The 20,789-nt window shown below is 38.2% G+C and overlaps 1 protein-coding gene across 1 annotated transcript in view; it reads right to left on the reverse strand.

Annotated features, from left to right (window-relative positions):
- The window catches only part of CRB1 (crumbs cell polarity complex component 1), an 87,014-nt gene that overhangs the window by 8,056 nt on the left and 58,169 nt on the right, over window positions 1-20,789 (reverse strand). Inside the window, exons 7-11 of the mRNA XM_052666947.1 lie at window positions 17,979-18,529; window positions 17,401-17,566; window positions 14,231-15,134; window positions 12,612-12,740; window positions 9,537-9,663 (exon numbers count right to left, since the gene is read on the reverse strand). Coding sequence (XP_052522907.1) covers window positions 9,537-9,663; window positions 12,612-12,740; window positions 14,231-15,134; window positions 17,401-17,566; window positions 17,979-18,529 — 1,877 coding nt within the window. The remainder of the gene's footprint in view (window positions 1-9,536; window positions 9,664-12,611; window positions 12,741-14,230; window positions 15,135-17,400; window positions 17,567-17,978; window positions 18,530-20,789) is intronic.

Raw genomic sequence — 20,789 nt, forward strand, 5'->3', positions numbered from 1 at the left:
TGGAGTGCAGTGAAGCAGAAACAGAGTGAGGATTACTGTTATAGTGGATAATTTCCAGTTACTCTTCATCTCTACTTTTCTGCTGCACAGCTAGGCCTACAATCTCCTGAGCGTTTGATGAATTTCTTTCTCCTATTTGGTGCTAAGCTTCTGCAAAACAGCCATGTGTTGCTACCTAGCATTAATATTACGCTGTCAAGTGGTGATGAAGTTAGTAGCTATGTGAGTGTTTCACACTGTCAGACAAGAAGGTATCAAGTCAACAACAAGCCTTTGTTGGGTGCAGCACTTAGATTGCAGCCATCTCATGCTTCCAACTGTAAATATTAATGGTATAAGTTAGACCTTTATTGGCTACATAATTCTTGCCTTAGCACGCTACATGACACTGTCACATTACTTAGTTAATGATATTCCTTGATAAAAATTTCTAGTATGTTTATATCCTAGTGTTTGTTCTTTTTTCTACTAGATGATGATCAGAGAAGACTTACATCAGTACGTTTTATATTCAAGAAAGACTTTGGAAGAGATGCAATACTTGGAAAATGTAAATGAAATTCTTATAAAAATCTGTAGAGCTCTACATCAATAATCACTCCTTGAAATCTCATTTTAATTTTGATTCAGATGTTTGATAGTGAATTTACCATATTCTTACAGCCTTTTTTCTTTTTCATGTACTTTCTTGTTGACAGGAGTGTTTGAGTCTGACTCTCCCCACGAATTTAAATTCCAATCTTAGGGACTCTTGGATTAGTACTGCATACTTAGTGAAATACCTGGTCATTGTACTGATAGTTCAGCATTCAATACTGAATGTGATTTGGATGAAGCTTAATCTAGTAATTGCTTTTTATATTTCTGCTGAAGGTGCAAGAAGTTTATGAAGTCTCTTTTCATGTTATAGCCAGCACGGTACATGCGGGAGAGGTCTCTATAAATACATTAGAGATTTCTCTTAAGTTTTTTGCTCCGTGCTTTTACCTTACTGCCACCTAAGGATAACTGATAGAAAATACATTGTAGTTCACATTAGACGAATTTACTCTAATATGCTAGGATTTAATGGCAGCATTGTTAATGTCTTTCTTCAAAGATTTCCTACACTTTCAGAAGATTTTCTCAAAGTTCATACTTCTTACAAAAAAATATGCTGGCTCACCTAATTGCATTTATTTCTGGTCCTCCAACATAAGGCATATTGACTGTGAGTAACTCAGCTCTGCTTCAGTCAGATGATTAATTTGGATCCGTAGGTTTCTCAGTACGGGATGAAAGTAAGCATTTTATATAGTCTGCAGAGTCAGATCAAAATTCACCTTTATCTGCACATGCAAGCTCTTTTCACTACAGGAGCCCCTTGCTCTAATGGCTGTATGAGGGCTCTCTCATTCTACCCTGGTCCTAACACTCCCACCAGGAGCAAGACCAATTGAGGTCTGGCTAGGACTTACCCCCAGGTCTCCACCTTTGGCTGTCTGTCACATGTTGGTGTTTGTACAGCCCTGAACAAGAAAGCTAGAGTCTGATGGGTAGTCTTTTTGATAATATAATGAATATTATGGAGCTGTTGCAAGCTGGGATTGTTCCTGTACACTGTTTATTTTGGAGGAGAATATGACATTCTCCAGGAACAGAGCAGGTGCTGCTGTCCATCCTTAGGCACCTGAGCTCAGTTTGAAGTCTACAATGTTGTTATTTAAGGTGGGGAATTAATCGTGTTCAGAAATAAGCAAAAGATATTTAAAACTATCATAGAGTTACTGAAACTAAAGACTTCCTCATACTTCACCTTGCTCAGAGGAGTTATTGGTTTTGTCTTGAGCACTGCAGTAGCCAGGAGTTTGTACAAATGGGGTACTCAGGAATTCATTCCTGAATGCCAATATGTGACTTGTTAAGCACTGAAGCATCTGCCCTCGGAAATGATTTTTATGTGCTTTATTCAAGCAGTGTGGTTAACTTTCCATGTTAACATATATTAACATTAATAGAGTCTGTTGTAATTTGGTATATTCTCACATGAAATGGACCTCAAGTTCATTCTCCTTTGGAATTTAATGGTATGGACTTTGTTACACTTTAACTAAAGAAACTAAGTTAGGTCTAGCAACACAGAGCAGCCAAGGCAAGGCAATACAGTAACTTTTTAAATTTTTAAAGGTTCATTGTACTGTATCCAAGAAAGGCAGAACACATTGCCAAACAGATAATTGGTTATCCTGCTCATATAGTGCTTGAGATCCTTTTAACGCTACCATTCTCTTTTTCTTTTCTACCAACAACCAAAGCAGTTTGGAGTGGTGCAAAAGCTGCTCTAGTTAAATAATTGCAAAGGTTTCTAAAGGGCACCATTGCTGATTCCCCCTGTCCTTTCCACTGTGTTACAGCAGTACCACAGCAGTTTTTATTCTTCTTGAAAAGAGAATAAATAATGTTTGAATAAATTTGAGGAGTATTGTTTTTACAGTTTGGTACACAGAATGTAAAATATTTAAGTAACAAGCTTTTCCTCCCATGTAGATGACTCTGTTTGAAAACATGTAAGTGTTTCTGATCATTTGAACACAAAATATTTTTCAGATATTCAAGAATAGGATTTTTTTTATTGCTTTTTAGCGGACAAATATTCAAGAACTCTAATAAAGTGTGCAAAATATTTTCAGACACTGTTAGGAATGGAGTTTCATAACAAGAACTGAAAAGCACTCTGCACAAGAACATACTTCACATGCAGAACTCACCAAGAGATGCATAGGCAGATGAGCCTGCCACCCTTGCTTTATCTGGAAACATCATAACTCCATGGACCTTTCTGTAGTAATTGTAAGTATGTGAATCATTTCTGAGCACTATTCTGCCAGATGTATTTGTTATGCTGAGCTAGTATGTAGATAGGAGTAATGTGCTACAGGACTGCTGCTGTCTAAATAATGTAGTGGTTGCAGCCAAGGGCCGTGGTTCCTATTTAAGTACTGAATAAAAGTGAGGAGGTTTTTGTTAAAGTTCTTAATGGTGGTGGACAAGCTTTCCCTGAAGCCACCTTCCAATCTGGCAATAAATCCCATTTATAGCTTTGTACTTATCTCTCAATTCTGTTCATTTTAGTGAAGAGGACAAACATTGAATCCCAAGAGGTTGCTGCCAACTCCATATACATTATCTTTTCTGTTATGAACTCCTCAACTTCCGTCCAGTTTATTTTTCTTTTTAAAAGCAGTCAAGGACAAGACCAGGCTTTATTTTTCAATTTGAAGGTGAGGCTGGAATTTGTACTGTAGAAACTTCTAGTGAGTTCACTAATTTGGATTTAAGGAATTAAAATATATTTATTTTATTGTCTGTTTTCAGTCTGCTTTTGGCCAGACTGTTCAGTGACATCGAGCATTATTGTTTGAAAGTCACTGGAAGACAGAATTATTTGTTTCTGCTCTTACAAATGTATGTATATTATATATATATATACATACATAAATATACATATATATATATACACACACACACATATATACATGCACACACATATTTCTGAGTTAATTGTTCTAAAGAGCTGAAACAACTTTTAGTATATATTCTAGTATCACTGGAAGCCAGAAAAAATTTTTAAATAAATAAATAAATAAATAAAAGAGAGAGAGAAAAATAAAATTAAAAAAAAAAGAACATTAATTTTCATGAACCATATGATAAAAAGCATGTAAAATTTAGTATCTGAACAATGCAGGCATGGAGTGCTCGAATGTGTTTGGAAGTGAGCAATGACTGAAGTAAATGCCCATGTGATGTGACTGAGAGTCTACAAGGAAAACATCAGAAGGTGAGAAAAGGAAAACAATGCTTCTGCAACATAAAGGATGGTGTACAGACAAAACATGTTAGTCTGAACGTTAAATGTGTTATGTGAATACCCCATTTGAGCCGATTCCTACACTGTGGAGTGTTAGGCTGTCATATGTCATCTGGACTCCTTTTGCTGCTTATATTTACCACATACATTAAATATTCAGCTGCTTTGCACTGATGCATGCAGTAATGTCGGCCTCATGAGGAGTGTTCTTGTCTTTCCCAGCTAAGACACATCAGATAACCTTATCGTCTTTGCAACCTAATGTTTCTGTACCTTATGTTATGGCACATATTAAATGTGTTTCTTGCAATACTCTTTTAGAAGTTTTAGTTCAATCCTGTGTTTTGAAAGCAGACGAATAGAAAGTAGCAGAGGATATTAAGGAGCTCTGGAAAAAAAAGAAGAAAAACAGCTACAAAAATAGCAATGTGACATTTGCAATGACTTTCAGAGCAGAACCGTTCATTTTACAAATCTAAAGATGTTTGTTCTGACTCTGCATCTGACCTGGCACAGGAATGAATGTCCCCATACCATCAGCAGCAGCAAGTCTGCCTTTGTGGCTGACTTACACAATCGTGAGACTGCAGTGAGTTTATCTGTGCTGTGCTGCATTCCTCTCTGAGGAGCTGACAGTGCAGGGCTGCTCTGTAAGGCACCGCAGCAACAACTCACCAGCAGCCCACCTCCTCCTGCTGCCTGCCTGTCTCAGCTTCAGCAGCATCAGGAAAGCGGGCAGGTGTGCTGGGGAAGACAAAACCCCAGTAAGTGCCTGCATGCCCTGTGGCTAAAGCCTTGCCCTCAGTGTGCTGCCCGCCTCTGTGTCTCATTTGCTGTGCATGAGGAGCAATAGGTGAGTGCAGCTCCTCAGCCTGAACAGCAGCACTTTCCAGATCCGGTTGACTTTCCTGTCTTTGCTTCGTTTTGCCACATCCCTGGCCTAGCTGATGAGCAATACTGGCCTAGTGTTGAGCACTTGAACTTAGGCTAAGAACAAAAATGATAATGCTGCCTCAAAATAATCGCACGTGAGTGTGACTTAAAAACAAAACAAAATCTATCCTGTATTTCTGGCATGATGTGACTCTTTGGACCTTCTCCAAGCCTGATGAGAGTACTGACTGAGAACTGATGCAGTGTGAGAACTAGCCAGTATGGCTCTATTTGTGATGGTATTCCTCTTAGCTCTTCAAATACTTTCCATCTCTGTGGCTATTGGCAAGGAAGAAGTACGTAAGGCAAACAGGTAAAGCTATGGTGAAACTGAGAAAAACTAGTCTTGGTATTACATTCCTGATGTCCATGTCTTTTATGTGAATGATCATTATCCATTAATGGCTTCACAAGGATGAATAAGTAAATAGTTAGAGAATGCATTATTCATGAATCACTAGGCTTTAATTATTGTAATTAAGTATCATTTGCTACGTTCACATTACTAAGCCTTGTAGTTAATGAATACATTAGCTAATTGCTGCAGTGCCAATTCAATCAAAATTCTGTGTGCCTGTGCTATGGAAGCCTGAGAGAGCTTTACTGAATTCAGATTCAATATTGAACATACTTTACATGCTTATCAGTGTATTTTTAATGACACTAAATGTGAATTGTAATCTGCAGTGCATGACGCTTGTCCTTGTGCCCTGGAGGATCAGATGATACCAGTTGGAAGCAACAGCAGCACACATCAGAGAACACAGCATTAGCAGAACTTGTATTCTGGGATGTGAACTCTAGCACTGCTTTCAATATTCATGTATATTCACAAGTACAATAGGAGAGGGTATGCTTTGTGAGGAAGTGCTGTCCCAAAGGTGCAGCTGATGATAATGCTCAAAAAACAATTTTAAAGTACATCCTGAGCTGTTTGCCAGTCAGCATAGGGATGCCTTTTGCTATGCACAGCACAGGCAGAATGGACTTTGGGGCCTAATGGGACCTCGTAGTACTCCTGAAACACTAAGTAAAAGGATCACAAACTTTCCATTTATTTTATTTTACTCTCTGAAGATGTATTGCAGGTAATAGTTGTCTAAGTGTTACAGAATGATGTCCCGCTGGAGTTTTTTTGTGGCTATTTTTTCAGGTAATAGTAACCAGTGGTTCTTGAGGTAGTATTTTGAAGAACTTTTCATTGCAAACATTTATAGGGAAAATCACTACATCAAACTGCAAAAACTAGTTCAAGAGCTAAAAGATGATTTAGAGAACTAGAGTGTCCGTCCAGCTGGACCTCTGGGTGTCAGGCCAGGGAAAATATTTGCAATGGGGAAAAAAAAAAAAAAAAGAAAAAAAAAAAAAAGGAAACCTGATTTAATTCACTGTGAGTTTGAAGCATATTTTTTTTATATTATTTGTTTCACTAACTTATTATAATCACATAGCATATAGCACTGAGCAAACTGTGTATTGAATCTAGTTTCTTAAAAATTAAATTATCTGGGACTAAAAGAATTCAATAAGCATTCAGCACCAAGGATTCTTTCACAAACACTTGGGTTCTTTTTGGCTAAGACAGAATGCTGCCAGCAGAACTTGAATTGCAGTAGCAGAGGAGCATCACTCAGAACCTGTTTTTTTAAGGGTCAGAAGTAAGAACTATTGTCAGTACTGCAATTCTAAGTTTTCCATTCTCTATGCACACTTCCCCAGTGCAATACTGCTCCTTTGTTTCCCTCACTTGTTAAAGAATACCCTTTTGCTTCTCCCACAGCTGATGCAGATACTTTTGCTTCCCCTTTTAGTACCTCAACCACTGCTATCTTTCCCCTCTTTTCAGAAATCTTTCTTTTTTCTTCAAGCTCTATCACTGTTACTTCTCATTGCCCATATTTATGAATGACAGTTACTGAGATGAGAAAACATTTGAACCTTAGCGTCAAAATAGAGGGATCCGTTACTGCTAGTGTCAGTGTTCATAATCACAAGCCATGCCTCCCAATACAGTGAACTTGCTTGTTTGCTTCCATTCATCTATGAAGATCTTGCTGCTATATCTCAATTTTAAACATTAAAATCTTTAAGCTCTTAGATCCTAAAAAATCTTTGCAATTGGATGTACTTACAAAAAACTAGTGCTTAGCAAAGCTTTTTTTCATTTTTGCTTCTAAAGCTGTTTCCTTTAAAATGGCTTATCTTTCTGTGAAAGTATATATTCCAAAAAATAATTTTAATTAGTCTGGAATTTGTTTCCTTTTTCTGTTTAATGTTATAAACTAGAAATATGAAGTCTGTTCTCAACTAGAGATCTGTGCACAGGTCAGAACCAGCTTATAGGCTATGATGTAACTCAAAGGGAAGAAATGACCTGTCAGAATGTTAGCAGAGGCCTTCCAACGCCCAGCAGTTTTGTAAGTATTGACAGTACAAAAGGAGAAAGCAGGTAATAAGAGTCACTTTGAGCCCTGTAGACCCTTTAAGCGCTCCTTCTCTGAGTTGCTGATTTGGGTCTTGTCAGTTGGGTTGTGCTATGCAACTGCCCTTGGACACATAACAGAGCTGCAGCTGGGGAGGCACTGGCAGCTGAACAGTTGCCCCGGGCACTGCCAGCACTACTGCAGAGCAATGGGGAAATGCAGCCTCTGCTGGTGTGTGTAAGGTGGTAATATCAGAAGAAACGACACACTTGAAGCAAATGGAAAGAGCTGTCAGCAGGAAATGAGAAGCAGACATAGAGACAAAGGCAGAAGGTTTATTTTGTGCAATGACAGGAAAGTTCTGTACACGTACATGATGTAGTTGAACATATGAAAATATAGAGGGGAGAGGAGCACAGCTGAAGTCAGGAGATGTTTCATGATGACAAGGCATTAGAGGAAGGAAAGAATTAAATTGCAAGAACAGACAATATTTGTGTAGCATGTACTCAAAGACTGAACTGCTGCTCTGCAGGTAACAAACTCTAAATGTACGTGAAAGCTCACACGTTCCTTTAAATCCATTTAAAACTTTTGTGCAGTCACCACGTTTCTAGTATTGAATAGAAAAAGTTTTGAAATCTCCATACAGATATATTTGTTGATTTGCATGCTGCAATGATAGCTATTGCTTGTCAGGCATACAGTTAATACATGTACTTTTTCTAGCTTTCTTCAACGTTAATTACTTGCTTATAAAGAGGGAAGGACCTTTCATGTGAACAGCGCTTTTTTTTGTAAAGAGCAATAAACACAAAAACTACCCAAATCACTTTTTAAGATAAATATAACAAAGATATTATCCTAATAAATGTAGCTGTTATCATAATTACTATATTGTGCTGAAGTTTTCATACTAAGGCAAATGCTCAATGCAGGAATGTGTGGCATTTCACAGGGATGAATCATTGTATTTGCTGCAAATGCACAAAAGAATGTGAGGGTTTTCTGAAAATAGGAACCTTATTTAATAATACCAGTGTTGCTGCAATTATGCTTGGAATGAAGTTCAAAAAAAAATCAATCTGGGGACACTTCTGAAAGATGAGAAATAAAAGAGAGACTTGATTCTCAGGCAATGACTTCCACAAATTCAGATATTTTACATTTCCTACATTTTTTCTTTCCTTTTTTTTTTTTTTTTTTTAATCTCCCAATCTCCCAGTGTTCATAATTTTCATTATTTAAAGAATCCATGTACAACCACTCAACTGAAGTACCTTGGTTACTTCATGTGAAGGAACAAAAGGTTGTACTTTAGTCTATTGAGTCTACCTACTGATAGAGAGACTTTCTGAAATTTGAAGAAATCTTTGGAAAATACAGCAAATTTGTAATTTCAAAATCTAATATACTTCCTGGGCCTTACTTGACAGAGGAATTCTAATGAAAAATGAGATAGCCACAATTTATCTCAGAGTGATGCACTGGAGGTGTAGAGGCTAAAGGAGCAGAGGTGCAGGATTGCCACTAAACCAAGAGGATGTACAAGGGGCCCCATTGCTAATCCATAATGTTATTTATCCAAAAGCACCATACTTGGTATCGCAGGTGGGAGACCAAATGGCCAAATACTAGCAATGAAAGTATTATGTGGTGCAGAGATAGTGACACCAGTAAGATTTAATGGTAAAATTAACCTCTCTGAGGGCAACAAACCTTTGCCAGCCATTGCATAGTGCTTGAATGCTACCACAGGTGTATCTTAAAGTACCCCTTGTTATGTCTTACTTTCTGATCTCCTCCACTGTTTGTGCTGACAGCGTGCATGTAGTGAAATGGTCTATTGGTGTGGGGTTGAGACACTTTTTAAGATTTGCTAGCGCTTGTTCTAATATGAAGAAGTAAAAGCACTAACACAGATCCAAAGTAGTTCATCAAACAGGTAAGAACTCGGACCTGAGCACTGCATCACGAAGTTCCCATCATTCACTTTCTTATATCTTATAAAGTAACATGATATTACTGAAGGATTTGCTTCCACGTTACAACGAGAGTTGAAGAACATTTGTATAGAACTGAATGTTTCACATAAGTTCAAAAAACATATAAAATGATTTTTCAAACTCAGATGCTTGCATTGGTTTGCTAAGCTCTTTGGTCAAGGCATCTTCTGTTTTGCTAAACCAAGAGTCAAAGGGTTGCTAATAGTCTTCCTGGTCACCCCACTCGACTGCTGGATCATCATCCATTCTCAAAATAAGATAGGAGAGAAGCTGAAAGAGATTCTGCCACAACAGTAAAGAGACAAAGAAGGAGAGGTCGCTTACATCGATCTCACAGCGGTCCCCAGCATAGTTCACGTCGCAGAGGCAGTGGAATTTGTTGAGCAGGTTCTGGCAGAGGCCTCCGTTCAGGCATGGATCAGAGCTGCACTCATCAATGTCCTTTTCACACCTACAGAGAAGAGTGCAAAAAAGTGAGATCCTGAAATCAGGTACAAAATGCATAAAACTGGCACATTTTTAACTCAGAAACTTTTAATGAGGGGGCTGCTCCATTTGAAATCTGTAGTATATTTCCACATGTGTTTGTGGTCTTCAGAGAATCTTATTAATGACTTGATTATCCTCTCTTAAATCTTGAACTTCCTGTGTTACTTTCAAACATAGATAGTTAAGCCAGAAATTTCATTTCTGTGGAGCATTTCCTGGTTAACGGCGCTTAGCAAAGTGAAATGAAAGCTGGTGTGTGGTTTTAGAGCTGGATACAGCACAAGTCCTGCTGAGCACTTGCTGGTCCATTTTCATCGTTACTGCAAGCTGAGGGCACAATTTCCTTCTCGATAATTTAGATCTAAGTGAAACAAAAGCACATTATTTCACAACTGAATGCCCCTGGGAATGTTCACCCATTTCTTTTCTCAATTTGAAGTGTCAGTAGATGTCCAGCACTATCTCCTATAAGGACTCTCTGAGAGGGTGTGGGCACTGAGAATGTTAAGAAAGGCAGTTGCAGAATATGGTTTTTAAAAGCTTAAATTTTTATCATTGTATGCTTTTCAGTAATTCTGATGAGAAAGGAAATTTAAGTTCTAATAATTTCTTAAGGCAACCAACCATTAATAAAAAGCATTTGCAACTGTTTAAAAACTGGTAACAATTTGGTGATTCTCTGTCCTGACGAAGCTTCCCCTGAATTCTCTGCCTTCGTTTTTTCAAGTACTGATAATGGTCAATACTGTGTTTTTCCAGATTAAGAATCACATTTACTATTGAAGTAGGACGTGTGAAATTCACAGAAAATTTCCAGGAATTGTTTTGTTTAATTATATCCATTAGCACTCAAGATGTTGTTAAGTGTTACATTAGAGATGTGCTGCTCTTCGCATTAAACACTTAGCTGGTTTTCTTTATTAATCCATGAAAAAGTTCCATGGATTAATAAACTACATTTTTACATACATCAGAAAGCTGAAAATTAAGTATTAATTAAATCCATAAAAATTATATAGCTATGAACTTCCCCATGTAAAACTGAAAAACAAAGTACAGGAAGACTTTTACACCTCACTCTCTTTGGTGATTTTGAAAACTGCCTGATTTCAGTGAAATAATTGTTTTCAAGACACAGCTACATTTTCTTTTATTTAATCTTTTCAAGTTTTCATTTCCACTTATTATTTGCTATTTTTTCCCTTGTAATCCCAAGTCAATTGAATGACATAGAAATACACCCCCTTTTTTTTTTTTTTAAATTGTACATCATTAGTTTTCTTAGGGATGAAATACTGTCTTGAAACCAAAATGCCTGCTTTACTATTCTAATCAATAAATAGATTGAAGGGTTTTGTTTTGAATTTTCATGTTAACATTTGAAATTATTCTGAAAAAATGTTAACTGATTGAGGTGAAATTTTTTTTTCTTATGTATTAAGTTCTGCAAACAGAAATATTCCTGGTTTATGATGTGTCAGCCTGGAGGAAAAGAGGACAAATAGTCAATTTTAGACATTTGAGAAGAATGCCTTGCTTTGATTGTCAGTTATAGTGCAGCACGATTGGTGCAAGGCTGCTACTCAGTATGAGGATCACGGGAACTATAAAATAGACATTATTGCCAGCCAGTGGAGTGGATGTAAGCAAGGCTCATTCCCAGAGCTGCTTTTAGCAAGTTGCCTGGCAGGGGAAGGAAGAAGGAAAAAGCACTTTGACTTGTCTTGAAGTCCTGAAAAAAGTACACACTGAAGAAATGCCTGAGAACATGCTTTCATTATTTTATTATTTTATTTCTTTAGCTTTTTTTTTTTTTTTTTTTTTTTTTTTAGTGTGGCATGCAGGCCTTCTGGCTGAGTTAAAGAGTGCAGCGCAGATGTGTCAGCCAACTACATTGTGCAATGAGTGGGTGGAAATTTTCATTTCATCTGTCCTTTTTGGTCTACAGTGCAGGTTCCACGAAGTCAGTGAATTAAGCAGATTTTGAAAGAATGAAAACTATTTGTGGAAACACTGCTTTGTGTTTGCAAAGCCAGCACAGCTTGGTCCTGCTGAATGTTTGGATATTGCACTCTGATGTAATGTTAATTGCACTGCAAGCGAAAGTCATTAGTTTTCTGTTTATGTTCTGTGTACCTTGTCTTACTATTTAGAAATTTGCCATTACTTCAGGCTATATTATGACTGGGATGATTTCCTCTTATGTTTTTACAACACCTTATGCACTGAGACCTTCAGACCTCCCTGCTGCAGAGGTGTTTGTAGAGAATCAACAAGTGGTAAGAAATCATGCAGCAAACTGCTACAAGATACAAATTGGGATGTCCCCTTCTATTTCATACTATAATATGTAAGTAGTATTTCTCAACTTTTATTTCAAATAATAATTCTTTTTTCATATTTTGGCATTCGGTAAAGAAAATAACACTTCCACATATTTCGCATCATTTTATCCCTGTAGGAGAATAGATTGTTTATTTACAATGGATACATGTGAAAATAGGACAGCTTGGCTTATTTATGTGTCAGCATGTATTCTGGCTAATTTTTATACATACTTGAATAGGATATACGTGTTTATGTGTGCCTATAGATATACAGAAAAATAACACTCCAGTGTGCCTACATACAACTTTGGCATTGAATCCAAAGAGCAGGAGTTGCACAACACTCACTAAGAAATAAAGGCTTGTACTGGCATTAGTGGTGCTGTACTGGACTGACCCCTCTTGAGCTAATTTGTAATTTTTGCCTAAGTAAGACTGTTATACTTTCAGGCCCTCGGGCAAAGAACTACTACACTTGACAACCAGCTTTTTCTGTATTTCTGCAGGAGAGTAATTTCCCTATGGATGGCAAACCCTTGGAATGACTTTTGTAAGAACTGTTCCATAAAGTGAAGCATCTCACCGTTCTCCAACAAATCCTGGCAGGCACATGCAGGCCAGCTTGCCTCCAAGATCAGTACAGTTGCCATAATTGTAACAGGTGAGATTTCTGTCTTCATTCCCACAAACTGTATAGGGTAATCTTCGATACCTGGATAAATAGAAAGGCAATGACAGCTGTTATTTGCTCTCTCCTTGTTCACTTCTGAATGCCGTGTTCTCACTTTTCCTGAGTCTAGTCCATTGCGTTAGCGGAAAATGTTTAGATCTACCTTGCAAATTTGTTGTTTGAATGCAGAACTTACCACTGCTAGTATCTGAACAGTGAGAGCTGTGCTCCTGTTGGCAAATGCCATCCAGTGCAAACAGAGGAGGCATCATATTTTACCCATGGATGACCACACAGTTCTGGAGATGCACACACAACTTGTTGCCTCCCTGGTTCTTTCCCTCGTAGGAAAACCCCGTGCCTGTATGCACTCACAGGCAGGTGTCTGGGCCTGGCCATGCCTGCATGGTGAGGGATGGGCTGTGGAGGGTGGGTGCCAACACTACACAAAGGCAGAGCTGGTGTCTAGGACTGCACAGTGTGTTTGGGTCCACTTACTTAACTACCTGAATTTGAAGTTGCTTTCTCAAGGATGCACTAAGTTCTGCCACCAACCCCAGGGTCACAACAGCTTGGATGTCACGTTGCAGCATGTGGCTGCAAAGAGTAGAAGGATGTTTGAAAAACCAACACTTTTTCTTGAATCTAATCTCTTAAAAAAAAAAAAAATCCTTACATTCAGACCAACATGACTGTATGATGAAAATATGATGAAAATGGTAGTAGGTAAGAATATAAAAAGGTATCATTGTTTAGGGACTTTCACTTAAAAATTAAATTAGAGGAAAGAGATTCTTAGCTGTGGTAGCTGTAGAAATTAGCTGTTTAATATCTTTGCCCTCTCAGAAGGGAGAAACATACAGTGTGAAGAGAAGGGTAAGTGAAGGGAGGGCTTGCTCCCCTCAAAGTGGATTGTCTGGGAGGAACTGTAAGCAGTACAGTGAGATCAGCAGATGTGATGCATAGAGTGGGCAGTGTGGTGCCACAGCCAGCAGAACTGCTGGGCCGAGAGAAGCCTAGAAGGAAAAGACACGCCTAGCAAACATGCTATGGGTGGGGAAAAAAAGTTTTTTACAAACTCTTCTCTACTTGTTTCTCTTACCCACCCACTAAGACTTTCACTAGTTTGCTGTTATTCTGATAAAACATAGTTTCAGAGATTCAAAACGTTTTCAAAATCCTTGCAATGCATCTACCTCAGCTGTCCAGCTGACTTGTAATGCTGACAGTGAGAAGTTATATGTTTCAGGCTGGCAGCAGAGCTCTGTCTTGCTCCCCACCTCTCTGAAACCTGTCTGGTGCCTTTCCACTCTCTTTGTCCATATCTAACTGATCTATATGGCTTTCTGTACTGCAGACTTTTTACATCAATTGTACAGCCACAGTTAGTATATAACTAGATGCGTATCTTATAATGTACAGGTCTGTAATGTGCAGTTTATTAGATGTGCATTTAAATGGAAGCATCAGTAGTATAACAATCTCAGGTGAGACCTGAAAAAATTCATGTGGACCTACCTAGTCTGTATTACCTGCAAAGCTTTCCAGTAAAGTTACCAGCACACAGACATGAATATCCATTAATCCCATCTATGCAGGTGGCCCCATTCGCACACTGGTGGCCACGGCAGTAGTCTATGTCCTCTTCACAGTTCAACCCTGTGTAGCCGGGTTCACAGACACACTCATAAGAGCTGATCCCATCCGTGCAGTTTCCATGAATGCAGGGGTTGGAGAAGCACTCGTTGATGTTGGTCTCGCAATGGGTGTCTACCCACCCCGGGGGACACATGCAGCGATAGGAGGTGTACAAGTCTTCACACGTCCCCCCGTGCATACAGGGCTCTGAGCTGCAGGCATCCTCCTGCAAGCAGCCCGTAAGAACAGGGTTTGCAGATATTTTGAGAAATTGTTCCTCTTGAGGTTTTTTAGTCAGGACATCAGCATTTTCAAAGTAGGAGAGATAAATTCCACTAATCTCTATGGTGCTCATGCATCCTCGCAGGCCATCCAAATTGTCAAAAGCCTTGTCAGCCACATGGATATCTGCCTCTTCTCGTAGAAAGTTGAGACTTCCTGTAGCAGCTGTACTGGTTGCAGTGTCCTTGTTGTCAAGGTTCATGTGCCACCTCGAGAACTGAGACAGGGGCTCCAGCATGGAGACCATCACTTGGTGCCACTTCCCATCACTCACAGTCAGTGAGCTAGTGAGAGTCAACATGTAAAAGTTGTTGCCACTTTGCAGTTGGAAGACCAGTTTGGAGTTGTGAATGCTGATGATAACAAATTCAGGCTCCTTCTCCGCATACAGCAGTATCACATTTGTGTCCCTAGTTCGAAAGCCAAACACGATATTGGTGAGGCTTCTGCTGATTTTCCCGTTGCTTCTGTAAAATATAGCGCTGCTTCGGCCTCTAAACATTGCATTAGTGAGACCTGTGCAAAGATAATAATTGAGAAACCAGGCCAGCTTTAAACCAGTCCACCTGGACAGTATCTCTTCAGAGAGATGAAGATTCCATGATCCCCATCACTTAAATCCTTTTGTTTCTACTAAAAAGCAATTCAATTCCATGTGTCCCAGTTATCCTTGCTTGCCTCTTATGGCTGCAAAGACTACAGAGCAGTGCTACCTGAAATCCTAATCCTACAGCTTCCAGCTCATTTCCCTTTAGTGAGGAAAGGGGGACAGCGACCCTGATCCAATGACTTTGGCCTTATTTACTGTAGTGTAAATCAGAAGTAGGTCTACTAAAACCAGTGAGCTGATCTAAGTACACAGGCATAGATAAGAGTTGAACCTTGCTTCTTCTTGTGAGGGTAGACCAGAATAAGCACTTAGCAAAGAAATAATAGTTAAAGACCAGGTTACCAGCCAGTGGTGCTGCACTGCTTTGCCTTAGGTGCTCAATTGCTTTATACAGGCTTACAAACGTAGACAAATTTGACTTAATGTAACTGTACCAATGTTCTCTAGATAGTATTTGGGAAGAAGTTTTTACTGTCATTTGTGCCACTGGGTATAAGTTTTTGTTGTTATTAGACTCTCCCTGCATCAGCTTTTTGTAGAAGCTTTCTCTCTGTTTCTTCTTGTGTGATTTGTGTGTGTGTGTTTGTGTGTGTGTTTTATGATTAGGTTTTGGTTTGTTGCTCTGATTTTTTTTGTATAGTTGGAGTTCACATTTTCCTAAAATGCAAAAGTGAATTTTGAGAGAACATATTTGATGCCAGCATTAAATATGTGTATTTGGGAAGGCGTAATTATTTTAATTACAACTGTAAATATTTTCAAGTGCTGCAGTGCTGATTCTAACAATCTCAGTGAAAACAGCACCATATTGATCTGCATGCAAATTGCCCACGATAGTAATCTTCTGGTGACGAGCCTTCTCATTGCTAAGAATCAACCATTCTAGCAGAATCTGTGTATATTTCTCTTCCTTCATAGCATTGTTTGGACTTTGGTAGCAAAAAGAGAAAATGTGGCTTCAAAATCCCTACTTGCTTGTTATATTCTCCTCCAGTTCAGGGTGGTAAGGAGAAAGAAAGAGAAGGAAAGATGTGCAGGCTGGCTAATGTTCAGTCAGTTAATGGCTATCAGTTTTCAAACAAATAGACCACTTGGCATGCTGCTTCTTGCCAAGATACTAATTTAATAACCGTACAGCTGATGTTAAGGTGACTTTCTACAAAGGTATTAAACATTGGAGAATATCAAGTGATGCAATTTATGTAATGTAGCTTTTATCTTCAGGAGGATGGAGAACATCCTAAGTTGATCCAACACTGCATGTTGTCTTATCTGAGTGCAGGGATGTAGGGTACCCTTACAGTCAGGCAATGTAGCAATCTGTTCTACAACTTTGGCATGCTCTCGTGGATATGTCAAAAGCAAAGGTTATGTAAACATCAGTGCCTGCATCATTGGGTCTAGTTGAAAATTTCTGATGCTGATATGCCAGGATATTCTCGTTAATAGAACTTACAATTGTTATTATTATTTTCATTTCTGTTATTATACGAGGCTGCTCCGAAAGTAATGCCTCTTATTTTATTCCTTTTGCTAGTGATGTCAGAGGCAGATATTGATAATATCACTGTAGAGGTTGAAACTTCCTGCCCACATCCCATTACATTTTTTTTTTTTTCTGCGCAACAGACAGCAGCAGAGAGGAAGTCAGACAAAATGGCATCTGATATGGAAGTGTTTAGGAAGCAAAGGTGTGCCCCTGAATTCTTCCACGCAGGGAAAAAATGGCACCTACTGACATTCACTGATGTTTGCTGAACATTTATGTAGACCAAACAGTTGATGAGAGTGCAATGAAGTGGTGGTGCATTTCAGCAGTGGTGGCAGTGACAGTGGGTCACCTCAACTGGTGCAGATTTTCACAAGTGCATCATGCAGGCTCTTGTTCATCACTGGTGAAAATTCACAGCTACTGATGGTGACTGTGTTGAAGAATGGTGCTTTGTAGGCAAGAATTTGCTCTGTTAAATACTGTTACTATCCTCTGTTACTATCCTCTTTGTAGCTGTTGTCATTTCCATGAAAATAAAATAGGAGGCATTACATTCGAAGCAACCTACATAATATAGAAATACCATTGAATTTTTAAATAAGTGAATATTTAGTTTTAAGAAATACTGATCAATTGTTTCTAATTTCCAAAAATGACAGGAATAACTGAAATTTACCTACATTCAAATCCTTGGTGCACCAGCTTGCATTGTGCTTCATGAGGGCAGGGCCCAAGCTCACACCACTTAACTTCCTCACAAGCTTTTCCTGCAGTGTTAGGGGGGCATGTGCAAGTGAAGTCATCCCAGATTGAATAGCATACACCACCGTTGTGGCAAGGACTGGACTATGGGGAAAGAGAAGAGATAACCAAAGCGTGAATCAATCTTGGTGGACTCACAACTCTAGGAATGTAGACTTTTTGTCGAGAAAGAAAATTCTGTTTATATCCAATGGAAAGCAATTAGTACTAAGACTGCACAGAACATTTTAATAATTTGTGAACAATAGTATTGCAACCTTAAAATATTTTGATTTTCTTCTATGCCAGTACATTTTGCTGATACTATCCATCATATTTATCATAACTTTGCTATATCAAAACATATCAAAATCTGCTCTTTCTAGCATTTTTACATATTTTGCTAAGATATTATCATTACATATTGTACAAAAAATTATGTTGTTTTTTTGTTTTGTTTTGTCTTTTAATTCTCCACGACAAAAACATGAAAATGATATGAAAATGTCATTCTTACCTTGCAGAGATTGTCACCACTGCAGCCTTGGGTGACGTTGATCAGGGTTCGGTTGATAGAAGAATGCAGTGAATTGGTGAGGGGGAAGAATTCCAGCGGCTGGTTATTCGCTCTTACATCCTGGATGCAGCCTTTGAAATACCCACCATTTCTATCAGTTTCTCTGTTATTTGGTAGGCCTCCGATGTAAAGAAAGTCCTTACTTTGGGTGGTTAGTAGTGGAGTAGAAATAAAGCCTAAGTATTGAGAGGATTGGAATAATTCCAACATATTTGGTTCTATTTTTAATGTTATTAGGTAGAAATTTCCATCATTTATAGGATGTTTCCCTAAGAGCTTCATGGAATTTGGAGCTAACATCGTGAGTTTCCCATCTTCCAAGTAGACTCTTACATAGAGACAGGTACTGTTTCTCAAAGCCAGTAACAAGCCAGAAGATTTGCGAGTTCGGACAAACATTGATATGTTCAGATTTTCATTCTCAGTAGCATCAACAGAAAAAGCAGCATAGCCTGAGGAGTCCTCAGATCCAAATCGACCTGGAATATACTCTTGGGATTAGCAACAGGAGAAAAGGTGAAAAAGGAAAGGAAGAGGAAAAATAGAATAGTCAGGGCTAAACGACAAAGGAACCAGTATAATGATCAAATAGCTACTTCTGATTATATACTTTACTTATGGCAGTAAGATGTGCTGGTATTTATGGATGAATAAAGACTTGTTCTGGCCATAAATAGCTTCTATTCCAAAACTCCTGTCAGCTTCCATGGCTGTAACATTAGGCCCCAGTACAGGACCAGATGTTATGTTATTGTGCACAATTTTCCCCTTTATCAAGCTCCATGCGATACTGTGTTTGCAAACAGTTTAAGAAGGACAAATTTCTACATTTTCCAGGATTGGTCATCAGAAAAATCATTTAGAAAAGAAGCTAGTTCCTTTGATTCTCTGATGACAAGGGAAGTTTACATAATTCTTGAACTTCATTGATTTTTTATGTTGTATTGTCAGAAGCTGCTTAGCACAACCCTCTTGTATAAAACTTACAGATAGCACACCTATTTTGTCTTGCACAGGTTTTTCAACAGACTCAGTAAGTTCTAATATGAGTTCTGCTCACTTCTGAGTGCTTATAATGCTACTGTGTCATGGGGAAAAATGAGCTAGGATTGAGTGAGCCTTTTTATTTTTTGGGCTTATCAATTAAAATGATTAAACCAAAACCATCTGTCTCTCTGCCTTACTCTTTATTTTCAGTAATGATTTTCAGACTCGTAAGGATATAAAATATGTAGTCCAAAGCGTATTTTATTCTGATGAATCATCTCGTTAAAGCACAACAAAGTGTTTCTATTTTTATACTTCACGTTTCATGATCTTGTCCTTGGTATTATAGACTTCCTGCCTAAACACTTTCAAGAGCGATTTTTTAATATATCAAATTCATAGAAAGAATAAACCAAACTTTTTTTTTTTTAAATGCTCACATAGCTGAACAGTCAGTTCCCTTTTGCACTGTAAAACTCCTCGAGTGAGACCTCATAGGTCAAATTGCTGCCTGCAGCAGTACTTTTTTTAATTGACTACATTAAAAAAAGCCATGAAAATAGGGTCCTGAATGTGAAGATCCTAGCAGACCTTTAATAATCACACTGCACTACCATGTGGCACAGTAGTATTATTTGGCATTTATTTGGAAGCAATAAATCCCTTCATTGTTCATAAACAGTTTCATAAATCAAATTTCAAAAATTTTAGTACTAAGAGTAACATTACCTCTGTTTCTAAATCTATGTGTTGAAAAGTCTGGCCTATAGAAATAATTATTTGTTGCAATGGGTGTTTTGAGGCATGAAGCTTCTTCAGATATACCCTCTTGATAAGGTCATTCTACAGACTGAACTATGTTTTCATGTAGATAAAAATAAAATTTCTGCTGGAATTAGTTACCGTTAGTTCTCAAAAAGGTATTTCATGTTTGCAATCATTTTGTTGTATTTCTATTTATAAATACGTATATATACAGATGATATATATATACATATATATATCATCAGTCTGATCTTCTGCTTGATGAGATGGCTAGCATCACCTTGGTTAGCATTAACCTCTTGGGTCGCAACATCTGGATGCTGATCAAAATGAGTCAACATCTGTTTGTTATTTTGTGTATGTAGAGAAAATATTGCCTCTTGTCAATTAAATACTTGGCAGCAACTTTTCTTCAAAAAGACGCTAGCATTTCTTATGTTATCCTTTGCCACACGTCTCCCCCATTCTGCTTTTTAAGCTACCTGCCACAGTCTTTTAAAAATGGCGTATATCTAGAACCTATGTATCAAAGTGGCATGGTGCCACACATTGCAAAGAATGCTGTGGTCAGCAGAGAGGAAAAAAAAAAAAAAAAAAAAAAAAGCTTGCTTTCTAATCATTCTGAACAGTTGTAATGCCAGCGTAAGCCTCTCCTGGCCCTGACTGGTTTTAATTTCACTTCATATAAGAAGGCCAACATATTTACCAGATGTTGTCCTATACTCCAAAGTTGCTTTCCAAACCTTTGGATAAATTACAGCTAGACTTCAAAGAAGTCTGTTACAATTACCTCTCAGACTTTGTCATTTTGCAATAAGGGAAAAAAACGCTATTGAAAAGTATTGATACCTATCAAGTATAGCATACAAAATGAAACTGTCTTTAAACATTTTGAAGTGCATTTCAAGCCACAGTTTTCTGCAGCAGTGCCTCCGGCAAGCCCCTGGGCCCAGCCATTCAGCTGCGGTAAGGCAGTGGACTGTCTTGGCTGTGCCAGCC

The sequence above is a fragment of the Tympanuchus pallidicinctus genome, unplaced genomic scaffold (genome assembly GCF_026119805.1).
Source record: "Tympanuchus pallidicinctus isolate F22 unplaced genomic scaffold, pur_lepc_1.0 scaffold7, whole genome shotgun sequence".
Lineage (NCBI taxonomy): Eukaryota > Metazoa > Chordata > Aves > Galliformes > Phasianidae > Tympanuchus > Tympanuchus pallidicinctus.